Genomic DNA, 22,688 nt, shown 5'->3' with positions numbered 1-22,688 from the left:
GACACATTACAAGTTAAAAGCCTAAATTACTGCCATGAGATTATGATAAAATAGCTCATTTTCAGTAAGTGTAATTACTACTCTGTAGTAGTTTTGATAAACATTACTATGTATAGAATTGTGAGTAGTAAATTCTTATAATCTGACAAGGTTTGTTGTTTCATTATAACAGAAAACTTGAATACAAAAGAAATCTGCAGATTGATTTTGTGTACTTGTAGTAGTACTTTTTTTATAAAGATTAAGAAGAATGATTAAATGCAATTCAATATACAGTATGCATGCAGTACTCAACATTTAATCTTTTCTTGCTTCTCAGCTTTGGAGTTGTCTGATCATTGATGACTTCATTTATTTCAACTAAAGATTTTTGGCTTCTTTTTACCTTTCTTCAATATCAACTCTCTAATCTCTAGTCTACTACTATAGAATTATTTTCAATACTTTTATAGTTTTATGTGTGTTTGATGTGAACGAGCCATCCAAACAATACAATTCGTATACATACATGTCCTAAATTAGTTATTTTAATACGTTGTTATATGTGCACTTATATCTTTAATTTAAGGAATAAAGCCTATTAATTTATTACAAGACGATTAAAAACCAATAACTAAGTAACTAAGGGTATGGTAAAATAAAACCAATATGCATAAAATCTAACTAATTACTTTTAATTGAGTTGCAAATTACATTAACATAAAATGAGACGATAAAAAAGCTAGATTAAAATAATGAAAAGAAAAAAGAAAGACAATAATCCTAATTAAAAATAACTCAAATACTACATACGTAACCTAAGAGTGATCAGGAAATACAAGTACATCGTTCACACGAAAAATTGTAACTTTTAAAGTATCGGGAACATTTTTCACAAGCTCGAACACACAAATGTCCCCAAGTTGGATGTAATTATCTTGAAAAAATGCCCTCAATCCTTCCGAAAGCTTACAGTTAGAGCCGGACGATGGACGATAGATGGTCATCTTCACCTCCCATGTTTTCCTGGGCGACGACCCTTGTAGCTTGATTCGGCGCACATCATCAGCTCCCTCCATATGAGCGTTCACCCAATGCACTGGTATGTTCTACAAAACAATAACAAAACAAAAAACATGTTAATAAAATATTCATTCTACGTATATTATCTATCAATATTTAATTAAAAAAAATATATATATGTACCACCAAGTTATTGTTGAGGTAGCTGGTAGAGATTTTGACCATGAAAGAAGGAATATCGGAGTGAGCACTCCGATATGCCTCCGCCACCCTAACTAATTCCTCGTCGGGGTCGTAAGAAGGTCGTCTACCTGCCCCCGGTCTCCTAGTCCGTTTGCCTCTTTTGTTCACGAGTTCAACCTCGGCAGGTGCTTCTCCTTCTTGGACGGTCTCCTTAAGGCAACCGTGTGTGCCGTAGAGTTTGACACTAAAGTTGGAGTTTCCTAGGTGTGTAAATACCATAAACTCTCCAACTTTAAGGTCATTTTCTCTTACGAACTCTTCCCAACCCTTTCTGAAGTAGAATTCTTCATCTTCCTCTTCCAAACCCACTTTCCATTCTTGGTTTGTTCCCGGCCGGAAGATTGTAGCCTTTCTTTTTACGGCGGATTGTAGGTGGGTTTTGAAATCAGAACAAATGTGCTGGTCATATAAGAGAGGGAAAATAATTATTAGTTGAACAAATTACGGAGTAGTAATAATAATATACTCGTACTTGATAAGAAATAGTGTACATAAGTACATAAAGAAAATGATCGGGATTATTACCAATTGGTTTGAGCAATCCTCTGGGAGAAACACTTTGAAGAATTTAGGGCATTCGTCGTCAAAATGTGTTGATGAACTGGCCATTTTTTTCACTCGATCTGTTGAAAAAAAAGGTTTTATGAGACAGAAATTAAAGTATAAGGAGTGGGTTAAAAGAGAGAAAGGTCTAGAGAGTGATATTTCATATTCTCTATAATGCATGTTCTTACACCATAGGCAGGGGCAGACCCACCTTTAGTCATAGTGGGTTCGGTGACACGGTATTTTTTTAAAAAAATAAACATCAAAGAGACCCCTTTTTATAGATAGGGGGTCTCTTTGATGCTGCTAGTGGTAACAACAACCAATATCAAAAAGACCGCTTATTAAGATAGGAGTCTCTTTGATGCTGCTATTGCTACAAAAGACTTGGTGTGTTTTTTTTATATATTAAAGAGACCTGTTATTTATATAAGAGGTCTCTTTGATGCTGCTATTGCATTTCACAATTTTTTGCGTTACTTTTTTTCATTAAAGAGACCAGTTATATTTAATAACTGGTCTTTTAAGTTATCTCACTTTTTTTTGTATAATTTTTTAATAATTTTTTTTCCCTTTTTATATCTTATATTTGTACAACCAATTTTAATATTTCCCCATAAACCTTATCAATTAACTAAAAATTCATAAAGTTAATTCAATATAATAATTTTATTGTACCATTGGTTTATAACATGTTATTTGTAGTATTTTCGACTTGTAAAATTGAATTCTTAAGTACTGTATTTGGTTGTGATATGAATTTTTGTGTCCTATTTTTGGATTGAAATCAATTTGGTATATGTATATATACATATATATGTATTTATATATACATATATATGTATGTATATATAAATATATATATTTTATATATATAAGTTTTGGATTGAAATTAATTATGAACAAGACATGGAAAAAAAAAATTGTACTTTCACAAATGATCAATAATTGATGGTGACACGCTATCTCGGAAATCCTGGATCCGCCACTGACCATAGGTATAAAACAAGACTATAAGTAAGGGCAAAAATGGACCTTTATCATTCTAACTTTGATTCTATATTTTTAAATGGTTTATATAATAAAATTGTACGTGACTTAATATCTAAATTAATCGTATCTTGGATTTACTAGATCGATCAGCCGGTCATATAACGGAGAATATTAATATGTTTGAGCAGTGGCGTCTCCAAGATTTCCAAAGAGGGGGTTCGAAATTTCGTAAGTTTGGAATCGTAATTAACAAAGAAATAAAAATATATAATTAAATATTCACTGCATAAGTTCAAATCATGGATTATAAATAAGATTACACAATACACATAGAAAAATGGCACAACCTACAATTTACATAATTACATTAGCAATTTAGCATCATCTAATTACCTCAACAATCAACAAACAACAATCAACAAACAAGTAGTGAACTAAGTGAGTAAGTGCGAAACAGCTCAAACAAGTACTGAAACTGAACTAAGTGCGAAAGTGAAAACGGCAAGCTCACCAGTCACCAGACACCGTGGAGCCTGGAGGCAGGAGGCGTCGATGCGTCTGCCGTGTGGTCGTCCTCGACTCGTCGGTGGAGCCAGGAACCGAAAGGACCCTCACGTCTGGCGAACTGGCGAAAGTGCGAAACTAAGAAAGTGGGAAAGGGCAGAAGACGCAAGCTCACTAGAGGAAGATTTTTGTGGGTTTGATCGGCGGAAGGCAGGGGGATGGTTGTTAAGATCTTAAGCTTGAACCAGATCAGAGGTTCAATCAATGGTGAAAAGTAATATAAGTTTCTGGAAGAAAATAGAGAGCAAAAATGAAGAAGAAGATTTTGTGAATTTTTGATTGAATAGTTTAAGTTGTAATAATGCTTACAAACATGTATTTATACAGCATTCAATAGACTAAGCTTACCAACTAGGGGAGAAAGCCATAACCTGAAATTTCTACAAGTATTACTTTTTTTTACTTTATTTTATTTGAATTTATTCGAAACATATTATTTGTCTAAAATTATACTGTATAAAATAAATTGTATCTGAAAATTCTAATTACAAATTATTTTGTTTGAATAAAAAAAGTTATACACACTAATCAACAAGCCATAACCTGTTCACTTTTACAAACCACCCAAAAAAAAATAAAAAAATAAAAAATTCCCTAAGTATGTACTCGTAGTACATAGGTTAGCATGGTAGGAATTAATTCCGTGCTGAGCACTGTATATGATGTCATATATAGTTTAGCTAATTTTTTATTTCATGTTATAAAATTGATTGTTTTGGTTAAGTGCCAAAAGGTCTTTCTTTTGAAGAATCAGATTACAGAACCTTATCTCATCTTATCTATGCTTCGTATAAGTAAGTAGAGAGTTCTATTAAATACTTGGTCAGTTTGGAGTTTGGACAGAACTTGTACGGAGTACTTATTACCCTCTAGGAACCAGCGGGTTTTCTGTGTCTAAGAAATTAAGGAGGGGTAATCCAAATTTGAGAAAATGTTCATGTTGCATTGAATGGCAGGCTGACAACTGTAGACAGTTAAAAAAAAGAGACATGTTGTATTTACTTGGTTAAAGCAAAGCGTTAAGGGTTGTAATACGGAGTAGCTAAATACTCGTCTAATGTTCTCTTTCTTTGAATGTCTAAAATAGAAATGTGATCGACCAATCCTATTGTTCTTTGCCTCAAGATACCGCTCAAACAATATAAGGTATATTGGTATGTAATGAAACGACAATTAAACTAGCTAGCTCTCTAGAAAAAGAAGATACATTGATGACAACCCAACAAGATTCATCGGTCATACGTTCCACATGCGGCGGTACATTTGACTATCTCATAGCTAGATGTGATTAATCATTATGACAACAGTACACAATACTTGATCACACCTCACAAAATAGGATATTAACCTTAAGATGCTGAGTTCACAATTAGGTAATCACCTAACTTCAAAAAAAGATGCTAATAACGAACACATTGTGATATATACATAGTACTTGGTATTTATGTTTATTATGCTAGTTCAAAATGGATGAAATGAAATTCCCAAAACAGAGAGCAAACTTAGAATAAACGAAGCATACACACCATACGCTTAAGCAAATGTACTCAAACTTCACTTTTGACTGGATTTTCGTGATTTCCCTTCGCATTAGCAACTCGTAATATGCTAACTTTAAACTCTTGTTGGTTGATTAACTCAAAGATACAAGTATCATCCACATTCAACTTGTTATCTAATGCAAAAGATTTCCATCCCGTTTTCAACTTAGCATGTGTATTGCTAGCAAACATTGTAACCGGCCAAGTTTTGCCACTATCAGTTCGAAGATTGAACCTGTGACTGAAATATTGTTTCTTGTCCAAGTATGTGAAGTATCTCTTCCTAAATGTTTTCGGTACACCCTGCAGAAATTAACTTCAACTCAATTGATCAATTCAATGGCAACTAATTTCTTATCTTAACTAGCTACCTTAAAAAAAATATGTCAACCTGTAACATTGTAATGAAACCAAAGTAAACTCACCACACTAAAGTTGTACTCAACAAAGGACGGTTGCATCTTTATCACAAATACAGGATGCTTACATTGATGAGCATAAGCGCGAACTCTCTTGTATTCCTCGGGAGTGAGCTTCCAATTTCTTTTGTGAGCTATTATAAGCTTGTTATCCATACTTGTTTGCATCCCTTGGGAAAATGTACATAAACAAATTATATCAAGTTTATTATCTTATAAAATTTATACTAGTACAAATAATCACATTGAAAAAAAAAAAAAAAATCTCTCTAGCTAGTACCTTTCACTGAAGAGCAAGGTTTAGTGTGGTCATTAGTTCTCCTCTTCTTGGGAGGGCTTTCCCTACATGCTTTTGTTATAAGCGGATAATGGATCTCCTCCTCAGTTTTGAACACTAGATTTTCAGCATTTTTCTCATCACTAACACGAATTATATGAACTTGGAACTTGTGTTTCCTGATCAACTCAAAGATACATATATCACCCACTTTTAACTTGTTTTTTAATGCAAAATCTTTCCATCCTTTTCTGAACTTTACATGTGTATAATCAGCATCAACTAACACTGGCCAAGTTTTGCTAGCATCAATTTGGACGTTGAATGTGAGACTGAAAGGCCGTTTCTTGTCCAAGTATCTATTTGCAAATTCTTTCGGTATACCCTAATTAATCAATGCACCAAAATATCCTCAGTATAATCATACATTCATTGTACGTAGTATTGGAAAACCAAATATTAGCTCACTCACCAGATTAAAGTTCTTCACGACAAAGGATGGTTGTATCCTGATTACGAACAAGGGTTGCTTACGTTGATAAGCATAAGCGCGAACTTTCTTATCTTCCTCAGAAGTGAGACTAGTATTTCTAGCTATTATGAGCTTAGCACCCCCATTTGTTCGCATTGCTTTGACTAGCATGTATAATGTACAAAAAAAAAAAAAAAAAAAAAAAAAAAAAACACTCCGTCTATCAAATTTGTTCAAAAAAATAAATAAAATTGAAAGACATGCATCCAAATAGCAGTCATGTACCTTTCTCTAATGAACTACTAGGTTTAGTGGTACCGATAAATTTCTTCATTATGGGGGGAATTTCTCTACATGCCTTCAGAATGGATCGGGTACTCGATCTCACAAGCGCTCATGTCGAAGATGATTACATCAAAACGAGAATTACCTCTATATTTGAACATTAAGAAATGACCATGGGACAGTGAATAAAATTGTACAAATTCTTGCCATTTTTTCTTACCAAGTTGAGTTTCCATACTTTACCAGTTGGAATTTTTAGGTATATGACATTAGAGAGATCATTTCCATGTGTTTTCATAAATTCCTTGGATATTTCCTGAGAAATGGCAGATATTAAAATTATAACATACACCATGTATGTTGGCAAATAATCAAATATGTTACACTATAAATAATTTGAAGCCAATTAACATCTAATAGGTTTTTTTCTACAAGAATCGTACTTTGAAGTATTAATCTAAGGTGTAATAGCTAATTAGCTACTATGCTGGCCAACAGGTTGATTCCCAAATCCTAAAATTCACTCTAAAATGTTTCAAAAATCTCATCTATGTTAATTCCTTTTTATGAAAATAACGTTTTTTGCAATAATTATAGATGAATAACTTAACAAATATAGCAACAAGAGCAACAACTTATTTGCTAATTTTATTTATTAATTTAATTACTCCATATAAGTAAATAATTAGGACTTTAGGAGCTTTTAGCTACTACTCATGTATGTCAATAAAATAAGTCACAATTTTTTTTAGCGATTTATTACCAACACCTCACACCCACAAATGAGCTTATGTGTTATATATCACATGTGAATGTAAACGAGTTTAGTTGAATTGGTTAAAATTTTAAAGGGTAATGTCTAAGGTAGGATCAAAATCTTCAAATCTTGACATTATAGCTCATTGTACCAAAAGAAAAAATTAATAAAAAAAATAATAATACTAAAAAAAGAAAGAAAGAAATACTACTCCAAAAAACACTGTAGACATAAATCCACACCATAATGAACACTGAATAAAACTGAGAGACTTTTTCTTTCTTTTTTTTTCCTTTTTTTCTTTGAGCCCATTCTAGCAAAGCTGCAAATCCTTCCAAAACAAACAGCAAACCATTTTTACATAAACGACAAGCACCATTTACTAGACCTTTTACCTATCCCCTATCAATAACTTTCTCTAATAAATTTACTGTAACATTTATCTACATACAAAACTATACTACGTATTAAATATCAACATAAAAAATAAAAAATAAAAATCATATTAATAAGAATATTTAACAAAAGTTAGACGGTGCAACTACTTATAATGTGGAAAAATGCCATTGCATGTATGTGTAAATGACTAAACATAACATTAGCCATGTTACCAAAAGATGTTGATAAAAAACAAGAAGAAATGAAAGAATATCAACAAGCAAAGGAAATAATTAATTAATTAGAATTTACCAAAGTTTGGAGATCAAATCGAGGCTCAAGTATTAACTTGTAAAAGCAAGCTTTAGGCCACTCACTAACCCCATCACCTTCCATATTGAGGAACTCAAGAGTTGAAGAGTTGAAAGTGCTATATCAGAAAATAATCTCGCCAAATGACTATTAATTAACCACCTACCCACTTTCTAATAGCTCTTAAACTTCTCCTTAGAGTGTAGTACTACATAATAAATGCACTATAAATACTCCTAATTTAAAAGATATCACTTCGTTTCTTACTGTTTTACCTAATTGGCATATGTACGGTCTTCAATTACGATGTATTAATAAAAATCATGAAAAATATTAATTTGATCAAATTTGTTATACTCCGTAATTAAAACAAATTTAACAGCATTTAATATTGAAAAATGAAAAATGTTATATATAGCTCTTAGGCCTACATATAAGAATTAAATACACCGTACAAAATCGTAAAATTTTAAGAAATTATAAGAATATAAACCCAAGTTACACTGATTTTAATGTGTTTTTGTCATGAATTTCTAATTTTATACAATTTTCAATAGTGTATTTAATGCTTGTACGTGAGCTACATATAGCATTACCCTAAAAAAATAAACAATAAATAAACATATATTATATCAATTTACTCGTGAATTGTTGATAAATTCTCAACTTAATACTAAAAAAGGAAGTATATTAAAGCATTGCCCAAAAAATTATACTCGTAATAAAAGTATTTTAAAGAACCACAATAGTTTTATTTTTAATTATTTTTGTGGAAAGGATAAAACGAAGGAGTCGTAAAATGTTGTAGAGGTGTTAATTTGAGTGTGCAGTTCAGATTCGGTAATTAAAGTCGAATCTATTTTAAATTTGATTCATGTTAAATCATTGTATCCATATAAGTTATGATTTTTTCCGGGTCAGGTCGGTCTATTTTTGCACCTCTTAAATCTTGTGTTATAATTTTATTATTTATTACTTAATGGTAAAAGCTAATGAGCGCCTCCGGGGCGTTAAATAAGAGAATTAAAAATGGAATCATTGGAGTAAAACTAACATTAATTACACCGAACGACGTGTAATTTTGTCATGCATTCCTAACTTAATACTATTTTAACCAATATAATTATTTCTTATCTTAACGCCCCGGAACGCTCGTTAGCAATATCCTTAATTAATAAGGGAAAAATTAAAAAAGTTTTTGTAAACAAAAAATGCTGGCTGTGGGGTTCGAACCCACGCGCACTTGTGTGCAGCAGATCTTAAGTCTGCCCCCTTAACCACTCGGGCAAACCAGCTTTGATGAAAGCAATAGCTTGCAGTTTTTAGTTATTACATTTAATAAATCTGACACAAATAAAACCAAATACTTGTCCCTTTTTATTATAAAGTAGTACTCTGTAGGTTTGCTCTCTAGTTGTTTCTCCATATTTAATTCTCCAGTATTTAAAAATAATTGATCATATAGAGTAGAATATCATAAATAATGTACCAATATATAAAGACTTTACTAATCAAATCGTTTAAAGATAATAACATGCATACACTAAACGACTAACGAATATACTAATATGTTTTCAACTTCATGAAATTGTGTGATCTAGATCAGTTAGTGGTTCAAGAATGTTAACTATAGAAATCGTTGAACAAGGTTTGACACTACCACATACCATGTATGATTAAACTTGTAGTTTAGGTTGTGCTAGCCAATTTAATTAAACGTGTTGAAAATGAGAAAATTTGGACTAACTCCCCGTTTCACAAAGTATTCAACTACCCTTACTTTTCTTCCTTTTCAATTAAAACTTGTTGCGACGTTTAAGGATTTAATCTTATGCAATGATTCAAGTAGTAATGATGGTCGCCAGTATTACATTTGTAATCCAATAACAAAGCAATGGGTTGCTCTTCCTCCGAATCCAGCTCGTGTGTCGTGGTTTGAGACATCATGGGCTGGTTTAGTGAGTCAAGATCCGTACTATGATGACATTGATAGACGTATAGATTATAAGTACAGGGTTGTTGTAGTTCTTCGTCCCACGCCCTTGACGTGGGAATTTGATCCTTACTTGAGTTTGAATCTGAGAATTGTAGGTGGATAGATATTGAGCTTAGGGTTTGTAAGGGAATGGTTTGTGTTCGCTGTAGTGTTTATTTCGGGTTGTTTGATCCATTCGATGTGACTCCTACTTCAAGCCGAGTTGTTGAGGCCAGAACTCTACCAATTCTTCGTAATCGTAGAGGAAACCTCTTAGAATGTGGAGGGAAATTGATTTCAGTCTATCTTGATCTTGCCAGATTTGCCATGTTTCCTACCCGTGTTTATTATAAGGGCTCTTATGTATGTAGACGTAAAGGGCGACTGTATTCAAATGACATATAATGTACTGGATCTCAATGAATTCATCGGGAATAATAGTAATAAGGACGTACGTTGGAAGACCTACAAATATTATTTATGTACACCCAACTAATAATCGGATGATATGTGTCTTAACTAATGAAAATAAGGTGTATTTATGTAATATAGGAGGGTCAGCTCGTTTGAAAAAATTGGGTGAAATTCTTCCAGGACTTCCAGGACATCATGACCAGTTTTATTGCTCTAGTAGATTTGAGCTCCAGTATTGGCCTACTTAAAGTGTTGAATCATCATCAGAGATAGCAGCGGAGCCCTCATCAAGGCATCTACTTTCAATCTCGGCAACACCAAAGTATTTATAACAGAAGCTACAACTCTTCATAAAGGAGTCCAACTAGCTATTCAATGTGGCATTCAGAACATTCAGATTGAAGGTGATAATCTATTAGTCATCAACTCAGTGAAAACCATTTGGGCAATCCCTTGGCAGATCGAGCATATTATAAAAGATATTCGGTCTCTCCTCACTCGGTTTCATAATTGGAGTATTCGACACATTTACCGAAACGCAAATCGAGCAGCAGATTGGATCGCTAATGTAGGTCATTTTGTGTCTGATAATATGGATATTGATGTTTGTAATAGCTCTAGCCTATTCCCTATTCTTTCTTCTGACACGTTAGGAATTCCGGGAGGGCTTCCGAATGTGATTTTCCTTACCTTAAAAAAAAAAACCTATTACTTACTTTATACGTACATGTTTGTTCATTCAAAAAGAATATTTTCAAAAGATAGTTATATATTTTTTTCCGCTTCAATTTAGTTGTCACATTACTAGTTCAAATTACATTATCAACATGACTATAAATTCCGGACAAAATGATAGATCATATAGATTGTAGCAGCCGTTTGTAAAACTACTGGATCAAAGTACTTGGACTAAACTTCTCAATATAACTACAAGCCCAAGAAGAACAACCAAAAGCAATGAACAAAATATCTTAGCAGTTAGCACATACACCCACATTCCTACAACCTTTTAGTCTGATTCAACTTCGATTATTACTGGTATGTTTTCGAGTTTTTCCTTAGCATAAGGAACACGAATTATGTGAACTTTGAACTCTTGTTTCTTGATCAACTCAAAGATGCAGATATCGCCAGCTTTCAAGTTGTTACCTAATGCAAATTTTCTCCATCCTGCGCCCATCAACTTCATATTAGTCTTACCATAGTTACCAACTGAGGCACAACTCCTCACTGGCCAAGCTTTTCCGGTATCTGTTTGAAGGTTGAATGTGCTAGGGCAAGGCTCATTGTGCAAGAATTTGTGTGCAAATGTTTTTGGTATATCCTGCTTGATTCATCAAAATAAACTTCACTAATTACACAATTTAAGAGCAATTACGATCAGATGTGTAAACCAAGACAAAACAGAGAAATTTCAAACTAATTACTCACAACTCACCATAGCAAACTTGGACTCTTCAAAGGATGGACATATTTTCGTAGCAAATGAGGGATGCTTACAGTGATCAGCATAATAAGCGCGAACCCTCCTCCATTCCTCTGGGGTGAAATACCTTTTATTGTAAGATATTATGAGCTTACCAGATGTAACACTTTGCATCCTTTTGTCTGATCGCGAATGAACTGAAAATTTAATAAAGTACATAAGAAAATCATAACAAGTTTGTAAGTAATTTGTGTTTTAACACTTTGTACACATTTTTTATGTTAATGACTTTAGAAGTTGAAGTACCTTTCTCTGAAGAATTAGTTTTCCTCTTTTGTAAAGGGTTGTTTCCCCTACATGGTTCAGGATCAAACGGATACTCGATCTCAGAAGCACTCATGTCGAAAATGATGACATCGAAATGAGAATTTCCTTTGTATTTGAACATCAAGCAATGCTTATCATTCAATGAGTAGAACTGGACAAATTTTGGCCAACCTTTTTGCAAGAAAGCCTTGTCATTTTCTCTGACCAAGTTAAACTCCCATACTTTACCAGTTGGAATGTTTTAAGTATATGACATTTGAGAGATCTTTTCCATGTGTACTCATGAATTTTCTTGGAATTTCCTAAGAAAGTAAGAAAGAATCATAGATGAAATTTATGAATGTGTTAAAGTCAGACTATAAATTGTAAGTAAAATGAACAGATTAAATCTCTGTTGAATAAATTTGGTTTGACAGGAAAGAATAATACATTAATACGAGCAATGTTATTAATAATATGATATACGACATGTACAATCAATTAGAGCTACAAGCAAGGCTTAGTCTTTTGATACATGTCTTCTTAAGAGAATAAGACTATAAGATAGCAACTCAGCTTGATCATTAGGCGTTGATTTTTTTATCATTATATTATCATTTTTTCATTAAATAGAATTTTATAAATAATCAAATAATTTAGGTAGTTCATATTACACTTTACACCCTTGTTGTACGGGGTACCCAATGTATGCTTCAAACAACCAACTACTTCAAATTAAAATTACTGTGTTTGATCATCTTAGCTACTTAATTGACAAATAGATTCTCCCCCTGTCCCTCCATCTAAAATTATTAGTCATATTGATAGTATAATTTAAAATAATAACATGACAGTTTATATACTCGATTCGTATATGACAAAACACAAAATTCAAGCATGAAATATGTATAAATGGACTATAAAACCAAAACAACCAAAAAGTTGCACTAGATCAAATAAATATACAGAGAAGTTAAAGGAACAAAATCTATACCAGTTTTTGGAGATCATGTCGAAGTTCAAGTATGATCTTGAAGAAACAAGCAACATTATTACACTCAGAATTCTCGTCACATGTCATGATGAAGGTTCAGGATTTGACAGTTCTTGCCAAAAATAGGTGAATTGAAATTTCTGAAATCAGAAAATCTCACCAAAATAATAAGCTACTCCCTAAAACTGTAGTAGAGGTAGTAAGACATCAATGAAGCTTATTTAAGATATGTACAACTACAACCTAACTACCACTTCTCACAGTAGTAGCAGTAAATATCTATTTATGTTCACTTTAGTATATATAGACTACTAAGACTAGTGCCTACGTGCACTTATTTATGGTCAAACTTTTAAGACGTAGACAAAACAATCTCACTAATATACACGAAAGAGAAAACATATTTTGATATTCATGTGATATGTTGTTAGTTTCGTCTATGTCTTGAAAATCATGTAAAATAAAGCACTATATTTTGAGACAAATGCATGATTCATACTCATTTTATTATTTTATTTTTAATTTTTGGTGAGCGGAAGATAGAGCGGGCTATTATCATAATATATCAATCTTTGCAAGAGTAATTAATCTTTTGCGAAAATAAGCCAATACAAGCACATTTCAAATTATTACTGCTTCGGGGTTTTTTATGTGTCCCGCGGGAGAGTTACGTCATCAAGACTGGGTTTTTATGTGTCCCGCGGGAGAGTTACGTCATCAAGACTGGATTCCCTTCGCCTGCACCTGGAAACAAACGGAAACTCCGGTTGTGCAGAGTTTCGCCTCTGACGATCAAGTTAGTAAGAGTCGAAGGAGAGTAAAAAGTGCGGAAAGTTAAAGTAGATCTTCTCAGATTCCGAGATCAGGTGTTTTCTCTGATGTGAGAAAATTGATTGTGTGTAATAAAATGAACTTGCCCCCAAATTGGTGTAAATCTCCCTATTTATAGGGTCATGGGGATCAGTGCCCCCTTTTATAGGTCATCAACCTAGGTAAATGGGATGTGCCATTTTTACGGCGTTCTTGGGATTTAGGCCTTTGAAAGCCGCCTTTTTCCCTAATAATAGGAGTGCCACGTGTCAACTGGTGATTGGTTCTTTTTTAATCTCTCATGGGAGGACACGTGTCCCCTTATGATTGGGCCACATGGCCTGGGTATTTTTACCCAAATTAATTACTACCCGTATGTTATAATATTACAAGTACAAAAAATACCCCTATCACATATCTAATAGTGTAATATAACGTGAGAAGGGGTTTGGTTGATAAATTTCACTTTCCAAAATACCCCTCTCATTTTCTTCTTTTTTATTTTTTATTTTTTAAAAAACTTTTTTTAAAAAAACTACCATCCTTTTTTAAAAAAAAAATAATTTATTATCCTTATTTAAAAAAAAAATAAAAAAAAAATCTACCATCCTTTTTAAAAAAAATTTTGACCCTATTATTTAGGATCTATGACTTCATTCACATATATATATATATATATATATAAGTTGGATCATGTGAAAACAATTGGTAAAGTGAAAACTGAAAACATTTAATCTGGGTTGTACATCAAATCTTATGGCTGAGATTTTTTCCCCTTATTTTCAGACATCTTTAATCTCTTAATTCACACGTTATTTTCTCTTTCCTACTTTCTCTCTCTTCAACCAACTAATCTATTTTCTCTCTCTACTGTGTGTGTTTCTCTCTCTTCGTATAATAATATAATTTCTATTTAATTTATTATTTTATTTTTGATATTCTATTTCATTGATAATTTGATATTGTCATATTGATTATTGAATTTATCATTCATTCATTTATGTACTGAATATTTAATTATTATATTTTTATTCCTTTGTTAATTACGATTTCAAATTTCCGAAGTTTCAAACCCACACTTCGAAAATCCTGGTGACGCCAATGCGCGGCGGAAGCATACTCTGAATTCTCCATTGAAGCGGCTAAGGTATTTTTGGAGGTTCGATCTTATTATGTTTTTTTTTTTTTGGTTTTTTAATCGTGTTTTTTTACGTTTGAACTTGATTTGTTCTTCAATTGTTGTTTTCCTTCTGATTCTATGTGTAATTGTCGTGAATTATATGCAATTTTGTTGTATTGTAACTGAATTTTGATAATAAATTGCTAATTTAGGTTTTAATTTTTGCATTTTTGCTATTTTTATTTTTTATTTTTTTTATACTGGATTATTTAGCTATAGTATGTCAATAGTTTGATATTATTAGCAAATTGGTGGTGTCGGTGGTGGTGGTGGTCTGGGTTTGGGGTTTCGGTGGTGGTGGTGGTGGTCTAGGTTTGGGGGTTTTGGTGGTGTTGGTGGTTTCGGTGATTTTCAGTGGGTAAGGTGGTTTCGCTTGGTTTGTGGGTGGAATCGGTTTTTTTTGGTGGGTGTCGGTGGTTGTGTTGGTCTGGGTTTGGGGGTTTTGGTGGTGTCGGTGGTGGTGGTGGTCTGGGTTTGGGGTTTCGATGGTGTCGGTGGTCTGGGTTTGGAGGTTTCGGTGGTGGTGGTGGTCTAGGTTTGGGGCTTAATTGTTCCCTCTAAATCGGCCGCAGGAAATTATGGGAAAAAGAGAGGTACCGCAATTGTAAAATATGTGTAAGGTTATAAATTTTGTAATTTTTTTTTTTTTTTTTTTTTGTGTGTGTGTGAAAGGTTATTGTAAAATCTCAAATATAAATTTAAAATATGTGTTGGTTTTAAGCCTCTAGTTTCTGGCATGTTGAAAGCCTATCAGCTCAATTGGTCGAGCACCGTGTAATCACGGGATGTAGGTTCGAATCCTACAAAGATTTTTTTAATACCCTTTATTTTTATATTTAGTGACCTCTGGGTAAATGGTGTCAAATTGATATAATTACCCGAAGTTTATATATAGTTATTAGTTACCTTATGTTCGTATATAATGACCTTAGTATCATGGAAATGTTGTAAATTTTGTTTCAGTCACCTTATTTTTGTATATATCAATCTTGCTGGATTTTCAGCAACATTGCAAGCTATAATTAATATAATTATCTTATCTTTGTATATAGCGACCTATATGTAAATGTGGTCAAAATTGATATAGTTACCCTACTTTTGTATATAGTGACTTCTATGAATAGGATCAAAATTGATAAAGTTACTCTATTTTTGTATATAGTGACAAATGTTGTAAAAATTGATATAGTTACCCTATTTTTGTATACAATTACGTTATTTTTATATATAGTGACTCTACTTTATTATTTTTTTAAACCGTTAGATCTTGTTAGTAATAATGGATGGTTGAGATTTTCTGTTTTTAGTTTTCACCATAAGCTCTGTTTTCAGCGGAACCTTCCCGTATATATATATAAAATATTTTTTAATTAGAATAAAGAGGATAACATTCTTAAAAAAAAAATTGAACATGATAGATTTTTTATATTGCACACGCAAGCATTGCGTGTGTCTCTTAGCTTGTTCCCATAACTTGTATTGCCTTTTTAAAAGTACAAATTATTTGTAATCTTTGACTTATTTTTTTTTTTTAAATGTCATCATGAAAATATTGTAATATTGTTGGCAAATTTTGTACTCGTAATATGTTGAAGTGTTGAACTGTACAAGTATTTTTTTTTTTTTTAATAAACTTAATCAATCAATCAATACTTTATATACTAAAAGGCACACCAGTAATGACACGTGTCATTTTCTAGTGTGTCCTTAGGTTTTTTTTTTTTTTTAATATCTATAAATATAACTTAACTTTTTAGGCAGTAAATAAGTTAACTTTAATGATTCCTTTTTGGCAAACATATTAAAAAATCAGATGTATAATGAAATATTGTACATCCACTATAAAGTTACCTTAAAATAATCAAAAGTTATCCTATAATGAATGAATGTTACCCAGTATATATAAGTTACCCTGATTTAAATAAAAGTTATTTATGCTTTATTGCCCAAAAAACTTTAAAAGTAATTCTAAATATAATAAAAGTTACCTCGACGTTTAGTAATATTACTGTATATCGGATGTATACAAAAGTTTTTGTACCATTTTAATTACTTTGTAAAGAAAACTTAATATTTCCATGTAATATCTTACTTATTATAAAATCCTTATATTTTATAAGTAATGATTTTTTTAGCTAAAATATATATACTCTGTACAATTTCCACTTTACATAAAAATATTTTAAAAAAAAAAAAAAACAAAATTTGGTTAAGTTAATTTTTTTTTTTTTTTTTTTTTTTGTAAAAAAAAAATCACTTTTGTATGACTTATCACGCAAGCTTAAGTATCTTATTGAAAGAGAGTTACGTAATATTAGCAATATTATTTTCTGATTAAGTAAGTGTTACTTCAAATCTTCAATGTGATTTTAACTTGCTAATTTTACTTCCAATATATTTTTATTTTTTATTTTTTTTTTTAATTTCGCTTATCTATCTTCTATAACTATATATTAAAGGCGAAACCAAAAATGACATGTGTCATCTCATGACAAAAAATTTCCCTCCAAAAGTTGGTTTTTTTTTTTTTTTTTTTTTTTTAAATGCCAAATTTTTCTAGAGAATATATAATACTGAACTATACAACAATATATATTTCCCTTCTTATTTGGTAAATATATTCCATTTATACACATCTAACAAAAATATTATTCTTTAATTTAATACTATGCAATTATATTTTCCTATCTTTTACTTTGTGATGTAATCCAATTTTCTGTTAGTTGTGCATGTAATACTCTGTCTGGGTTTTTTTTTTTTTTTTTATTTACTCTCTCTATTTTCTTTAATATGATATAATTTTCTTTATATTTTGTGATTACAAAATTTTCATCTTATTTTGCAAAATATAAATTTTTATAATTATATGTAGTGTTAAATAATGATAAATACAATAGTAAAATTACCGTACATGACACGAGACTTAACCTAAATGTTTGAAAATTTAAAGTGACCAAGCAACATACAAGTAGATTATGCCAGCAAAGTCTTAATAACAAAAAAAAAAAAAAAAAAGTATTTCTAAAATGGGGAAGATTATTTCCCAAAATAAATGCTGGCTGTGGGGTTCGAACCCACGCGCACTTATGTGCAGCAGATCTTAAGTCTGCCCCCTTAACCACTCGGGCAAACCAGCTGTTCGTTAAATATGAGATGTAATTTCAGCTATAACAAAATTTTAATTAAGAGTAATAATTAGTAAAAATGATCAATAAATAGATGGTGGTAATCGGCTTATCAATTCTCTAGGTGTTTATTCAATTTTACAACTGTTTGGGTACTAAAATGGTCATACCCATTTTAGTCTTGGGTAACTCTACCCATATAAGTCCAAAGGGCATAAAAAAGGTATAAAAGGCCCCAAATAAGTCAAATACATCAATATGGCCTTCAACGGCCCACATATGTAATTTTAGGGCTCATAAACCCACTTATGTACTCATAAATACCCCTCAAAGGGCATAAGGTAAAAGGAGGTCACTCTTATCATCTAAGATGACCATACTCCTCCACTCTCTCCCCTAAACTCCTCTCAAAATATGCATTGTTTGGCAACTAACTTGGGCGTCGGAGGCTACGCCCCGGGTTCAACCCCCGGGGCTCGGGGTTCATTTTGCAGGTTCATTCAAGGCCCAAATTCGAGGTTCTCAGACATCATTTTTTGCCGAAATAATTTGGCGCCGTCTGTGGGGAGACGAGTACTACTACCCATGAAAATCCACTAATTCATGGCTACTGTGTTCTATCACGAAAAAGGGTCAAAATTTCTAGCAAATTTAACCCAAAATTATTACTCCTGTCAAAAGGGGTAATCATTCTTGCAAATGGTGGAGATGATAGATAAACATTTTGATTTGTCGCCAATCTAACCACTACTAACAAGGTACTTCGTGCCTTTACAAAAAAATTGGGAAATATTCCATGAATATGGTCAAACCTTAATTATTCTTGAAGAAGAATAAAAGCTAGATCTACGTGGCTCTAATGGAAAGCTCACAAAAGCAAGCCTTTCATTCACACCACCAAGTTGAAGAGGCAGCAGGTGGCATGAAACATACATAAAAAATCAATCAAGTTTATGTAAATTGAATGCTTGCCAAAGGAAATTGCCATTGTCTTCATCACAAGCTTCAAGGCTCACAACTCCACCACTAGAACGACTCACCATTTCATCCTAGGCAACACATGCCGAGGTCAATGGGGGTCAAGGCTAGTATTGTGAAGTGAGCCAAATCTCTTCACATCACATCTAAAGTAGCAGCTGAAGAAGATCCGAGGTTGTCTACCATTGTTGAAGCTTAAAAAAGCTCAAACTATCACCAATCTAAAAATCCGAAGCAAATACCTCGGATAAGCAAAAGGAATCCGAAGCTCATCGAGCCGAGGCTATCCGAAGGTGTTTCAGCCCAAGCCGAAGGTGTTCTGGGCAAGCCAGCCGAGCCGAGACCGGTGTTTCAGCCAAGCCTAAGGCTTTTCAGCCGAGACCGAAGGAGTTTCAGCCCAAGACGAAGGCGTTCTGGGCGAGTCGAAGGTGATTCAGCAGAAACCAAGGGTGGTACAGTTTACCGCTCCCAAGTTAAGGTCGGTAACCATTGCCAAGCCGAAGCTCACCTCTTATCTCCTGGCCGAGGCTAGCCATAGCCGAAGCCGATCCCAGCCGAGGTTTACCTTCGCCGAGATTCGAGCTCCCAGCCGAAGCTCACAACCATATGAGCCGAGGGTGCTGCCGAAGATGGTTTGTCTGAACCGAAGAAGGTTCATCCAAGCCGAAGCTCATACGAGCTAATGCTAGAGCAACCAAAGCAATTAGCTTCGGCAGTCAAGTGCAATTGGCTCAAATTGTACCCGACCTCAACCTACATCAAATCTGATGATAACAAGTCAGAAGAAAAATTTACCTTTTGACCATTTTCAAAGAGCTATAAGCCATAAAAAAAAACTACCTTTGTCAGGGTAGATGGCCAGAAGCTTTCTTACCTGCGGCTACTACTTTTATCAAGTAAATGGCTTCGGGCCCACTTTCATCAAATCCCATCTATCAAATTGCTTCAGCAACGAAAAATGGCTCTTAATTTTTCGAGTCAATATTTTCCTCAAAAAAAAAAAATATCATCAACTATCCTCACGATGACGATGATAAAATTAATCATCAATCTTCCTCACGATGATGATGATTAAAAAAAAAAAAAAAAAAAAAACAACTCTTTCTATCCTCGGATCAAGGGTAAACTCTTTCTATCCTCGGATCAAGAGTAAACTCTTTCTATCCCCGGATCAAGAGTAATAAACTCTTTCTATCCTTGGATCAAGAGTAATTAACTCTTACAATCCTCGGATCAAGAGTGTTGCCTCAGATAAACTCTTACAATCCTCGGATCAAGAGTGTTGCCTCAGGATAAACTCTTACAATCCTCGGATCAAGAGTGTTGCCTCGTATGAACTCTTTCATTACTCGGATCAAACCTTGGATCAAGAGTGTTGCCTCGGATGAACTCTTTCAGTCCTCGGATCAAGAGTAATTAACTCTTTCAATCCTTGGATCAAGAGTGTTGCCTCAGATGAACTCTTTCAGTCCTCGGATCAAGAGTAATTAACTCTTTCAATCCTTGGATCAAGAGTGTTGCCTCAGATAAACTCTTACAATCCTCGGATCAAGAGTGTTGCCTCAGAATAAACTCTTACAATCCTCGGATCAAGAGTGTTGCCTCGTATGAACTCTTTCATTCCTCGGATCAAGAGTAATTAGCTCTTTCAATCCTTGGATCAAGAGTGTTGCCTCAGATAAACTCTTTCAGTCCTCGGATCAAGAGTAATTAACTCTTTCAATCCTTGGATCAAGAGTGTTGCCTCGGATGAACTCTTTCAGTCCTCGGATCAAACCTTGGATCAAGAGTGTTGCCTCGGATGAACTCTTTCAGTCCTCGGATCAAGAGTAATTAACTCTTTCAATCCTTGGATCAAGAGTGTGTTGCCTCGGATGAACTCTTTCAGTCCTCGGATCAAACCTTGGATCAAGAGTGTTGCCTCGGATGAACTCTTTCAGTCCTCGGATCAAACCTTGGATCAAGAGTGTTGCCTCGGATGAACTCTTTCAATCCTCGGATCAAGAGTAATTAACTCTTTCAATCCTTGCATCAAGAGTGTTGCCTCGGATGAACACTTTCAATCCTCGGATCAAGAGTGATTAACTCTTTCAATCCTTGCATCAAGAGTGTTGCCTCGGATGAACACTTTCAGTCCTCGGATCAAGAGTAATAACTCTTACAATCCTCGGATCAAGAGTGTTGCCCTGCATAAACCTGAACAAATAAAGTCCTTCGACTCAATTTCTATGAACAAATTATTTGGGAAATTGAAACAAAACCCAACTCATTTTTTCAAATAGAATTGGGTCTCGGGGGCTAATTGTTTGGGTCCTAAAATGGTCATACCCATTTTAGTCTAGGGTAACTCTACCCATATAAGCCCAAAGGGCATAAAAAAGGTATAAAAGGCCCCAAATAAGTCAAATACATCAATATGGCCTTCAACGATCCACATATGTAATTTTAGGGCTCATAAACCCACTTATGTACTCATATAAATACCCCTCAAAGGGCATAAGGTAAAAGGAGGTCACTCTTATCATCTAAGATGACCATACTCCTCCACTCTCTCCCCTAAACTCCTCTCAAAATATGCATTGTTTGGCAACTAACTTGGGCGTCGGAGGCTCCGCCCCGGGTTCAACCCCCGGGGCTCGGGGTTCATTTTGCAGGTCCATTCAAGGCCCAAATTCGAGGTTCTCAAACACCCCTCGAAGGCCCGATTAGCTCATTTTTTGCCGAAACAACAACTAATGACTAAGTCCTTTCATCACTCTATATTCTCTGGTAAATTTGTCATCTTGTCAATACTTTCTCCATTTTTTATAGTTCTTTGTTTGTTACTCCGTAGCATATAACTTTGATGGTTAATATGGGTAAATGATATATGTAATCTTAAGGGTTATATATATATATGTACTTAATAGACTTCCTAAAATATGGGTAAATGATTTATGTAGCCTTAAGGGATATATATAAGCAATTACATAATTAATACAGGTAAATGATATATGGATCTCTAGTATCTATACTAATCTATTAAAAGGCGTTCATGTGTTACATATACCCTCTTTTATAGCAAGGATGGCCATTTAACTATCTAAGCCAATTATCAATCACGTTATCAATATGTAAAAAATATAATATTATGTAAGTGAAAAGCACAAGGTTCAATTTTTTTTTATTTTTTTTTTATTTTATTTAAAAAGGTACTACCTCTATGTCATATTATTTGCCGCGATTTGACATAAAATATGAGTAGAATATGTTTAATCGTTGCAAATAATATGTAACAAAGGTAGTAAGATACTCAAAGAATAAACTCAATATGTATTCAATGTAACTATTACCTCATATCTCCTGGGGACGAAAGGCCTATCAAATTTATCTACATACGTATAATACATGAAAATTATAATACATGAAAATTATAACGTATGACCCGTGACATCGCCCAGACTAAGCACTAATTTTCTATTTAAATGAGAGATGACAAGAGAAAGAGATTATTACACATCAATAGTTTGAAATTTGTAGTTTGGAGCGAGTCAAGAAGAAAAATATGGAGTACTCGTACAATACTTTGCAGAAAAGATGGGAGATAATTCCTATTTCCGGCAAAGTATTCCATCCGTCCCATAATACTTGGGATGTTGGGGTGGACACGAGTTTAAAAAAATTACAATCAGGTCCATTTAAAACATTTGTT

The 22,688-nt window shown here is 33.3% G+C and overlaps 3 protein-coding genes and 2 non-coding genes across 5 annotated transcripts; all 5 read right to left on the bottom strand.

Moving 5' to 3' along the window:
- Positions 1-468: 468 nt before the first annotated feature.
- LOC110692880 (B3 domain-containing protein At3g06220-like) lies at positions 469-1,866 on the bottom strand. Its single transcript, XM_021869960.1, has 2 exons — positions 1,771-1,866; positions 469-1,644 (listed from the first exon to the last, which is right to left on the bottom strand). The coding sequence occupies exons 1-2, from the start codon at positions 1,852-1,854 to the stop codon at positions 1,159-1,161; spliced, it is 570 nt and encodes a 189-aa protein (XP_021725652.1). The 5' UTR covers positions 1,855-1,866; the 3' UTR covers positions 469-1,158.
- A 3,029-nt stretch (positions 1,867-4,895) lies between these two features.
- LOC110692847 (B3 domain-containing protein LOC_Os12g40080-like) lies at positions 4,896-6,213 on the bottom strand. Its single transcript, XM_021869928.1, has 4 exons — positions 6,058-6,213; positions 5,589-5,970; positions 5,315-5,478; positions 4,896-5,192 (listed from the first exon to the last, which is right to left on the bottom strand). The coding sequence occupies exons 1-4, from the start codon at positions 6,211-6,213 to the stop codon at positions 4,896-4,898; spliced, it is 999 nt and encodes a 332-aa protein (XP_021725620.1).
- A 2,788-nt stretch (positions 6,214-9,001) lies between these two features.
- TRNAL-UAA lies at positions 9,002-9,084 on the bottom strand. The gene has a single exon. It is a non-coding gene; the product is annotated as a tRNA-Leu (tRNA).
- Positions 9,085-11,187: 2,103 nt separating this feature from the next.
- Positions 11,188-12,004, bottom strand: LOC110692846 (B3 domain-containing protein Os06g0112300-like). The gene is made up of 3 exons (XM_021869927.1): positions 11,911-12,004; positions 11,617-11,801; positions 11,188-11,502 (listed from the first exon to the last, which is right to left on the bottom strand). Exons 1-3 carry the CDS (start codon positions 12,002-12,004, stop codon positions 11,188-11,190), a joined length of 594 nt encoding a protein of 197 aa, XP_021725619.1.
- A 5,943-nt stretch (positions 12,005-17,947) lies between these two features.
- TRNAL-UAA lies at positions 17,948-18,030 on the bottom strand. Its single transcript has one exon. It is a non-coding gene; the product is annotated as a tRNA-Leu (tRNA).
- Between the last annotated feature and the right edge of the window lie 4,658 nt (positions 18,031-22,688).

Source organism: Chenopodium quinoa, unplaced genomic scaffold, assembly GCF_001683475.1.
Source record: "Chenopodium quinoa cultivar QQ74 unplaced genomic scaffold, ASM168347v1, whole genome shotgun sequence".
Lineage (NCBI taxonomy): Eukaryota > Viridiplantae > Streptophyta > Magnoliopsida > Caryophyllales > Amaranthaceae > Chenopodium > Chenopodium quinoa.
This window is presented reverse-complemented; position numbering and strand designations above follow the sequence as displayed.

What these genes read in the sequence shown, in the direction of transcription:
- LOC110692880 (XM_021869960.1), bottom strand. Translation starts at nt 1,854, where the DNA reads ATGGCCAGTTCATCAACACATTTTGACGACGAATGCCCTAAATTCTTC. An exon ending in AGGATTGCTCAAACCAATTG is followed by an intron (nt 1,645 to 1,770) that starts GTAATAATCCCG and finishes TTATATGACCAG; the next exon opens with CACATTTGTTCTGATTTCAA.
- LOC110692847 (XM_021869928.1), bottom strand. Translation starts at nt 6,213, where the DNA reads ATGCGAACAAATGGGGGTGCTAAGCTCATAATAGCTAGAAATACTAGT. An exon ending in TCGTGAAGAACTTTAATCTG is followed by an intron (nt 5,971 to 6,057) that starts GTGAGTGAGCTA and finishes TTGATTAATTAG; the next exon opens with GGTATACCGAAAGAATTTGC. An exon ending in TTGAGTACAACTTTAGTGTG is followed by an intron (nt 5,193 to 5,314) that starts GTGAGTTTACTT and finishes TAATTTCTGCAG; the next exon opens with GGTGTACCGAAAACATTTAG.
- LOC110692846 (XM_021869927.1), bottom strand. Translation starts at nt 12,004, where the DNA reads ATGAGTGCTTCTGAGATCGAGTATCCGTTTGATCCTGAACCATGTAGG. An exon ending in AACTAATTCTTCAGAGAAAG is followed by an intron (nt 11,802 to 11,910) that starts GTACTTCAACTT and finishes TTAAATTTTCAG; the next exon opens with TTCATTCGCGATCAGACAAA. An exon ending in AAGAGTCCAAGTTTGCTATG is followed by an intron (nt 11,503 to 11,616) that starts GTGAGTTGTGAG and finishes TGAATCAAGCAG; the next exon opens with GATATACCAAAAACATTTGC.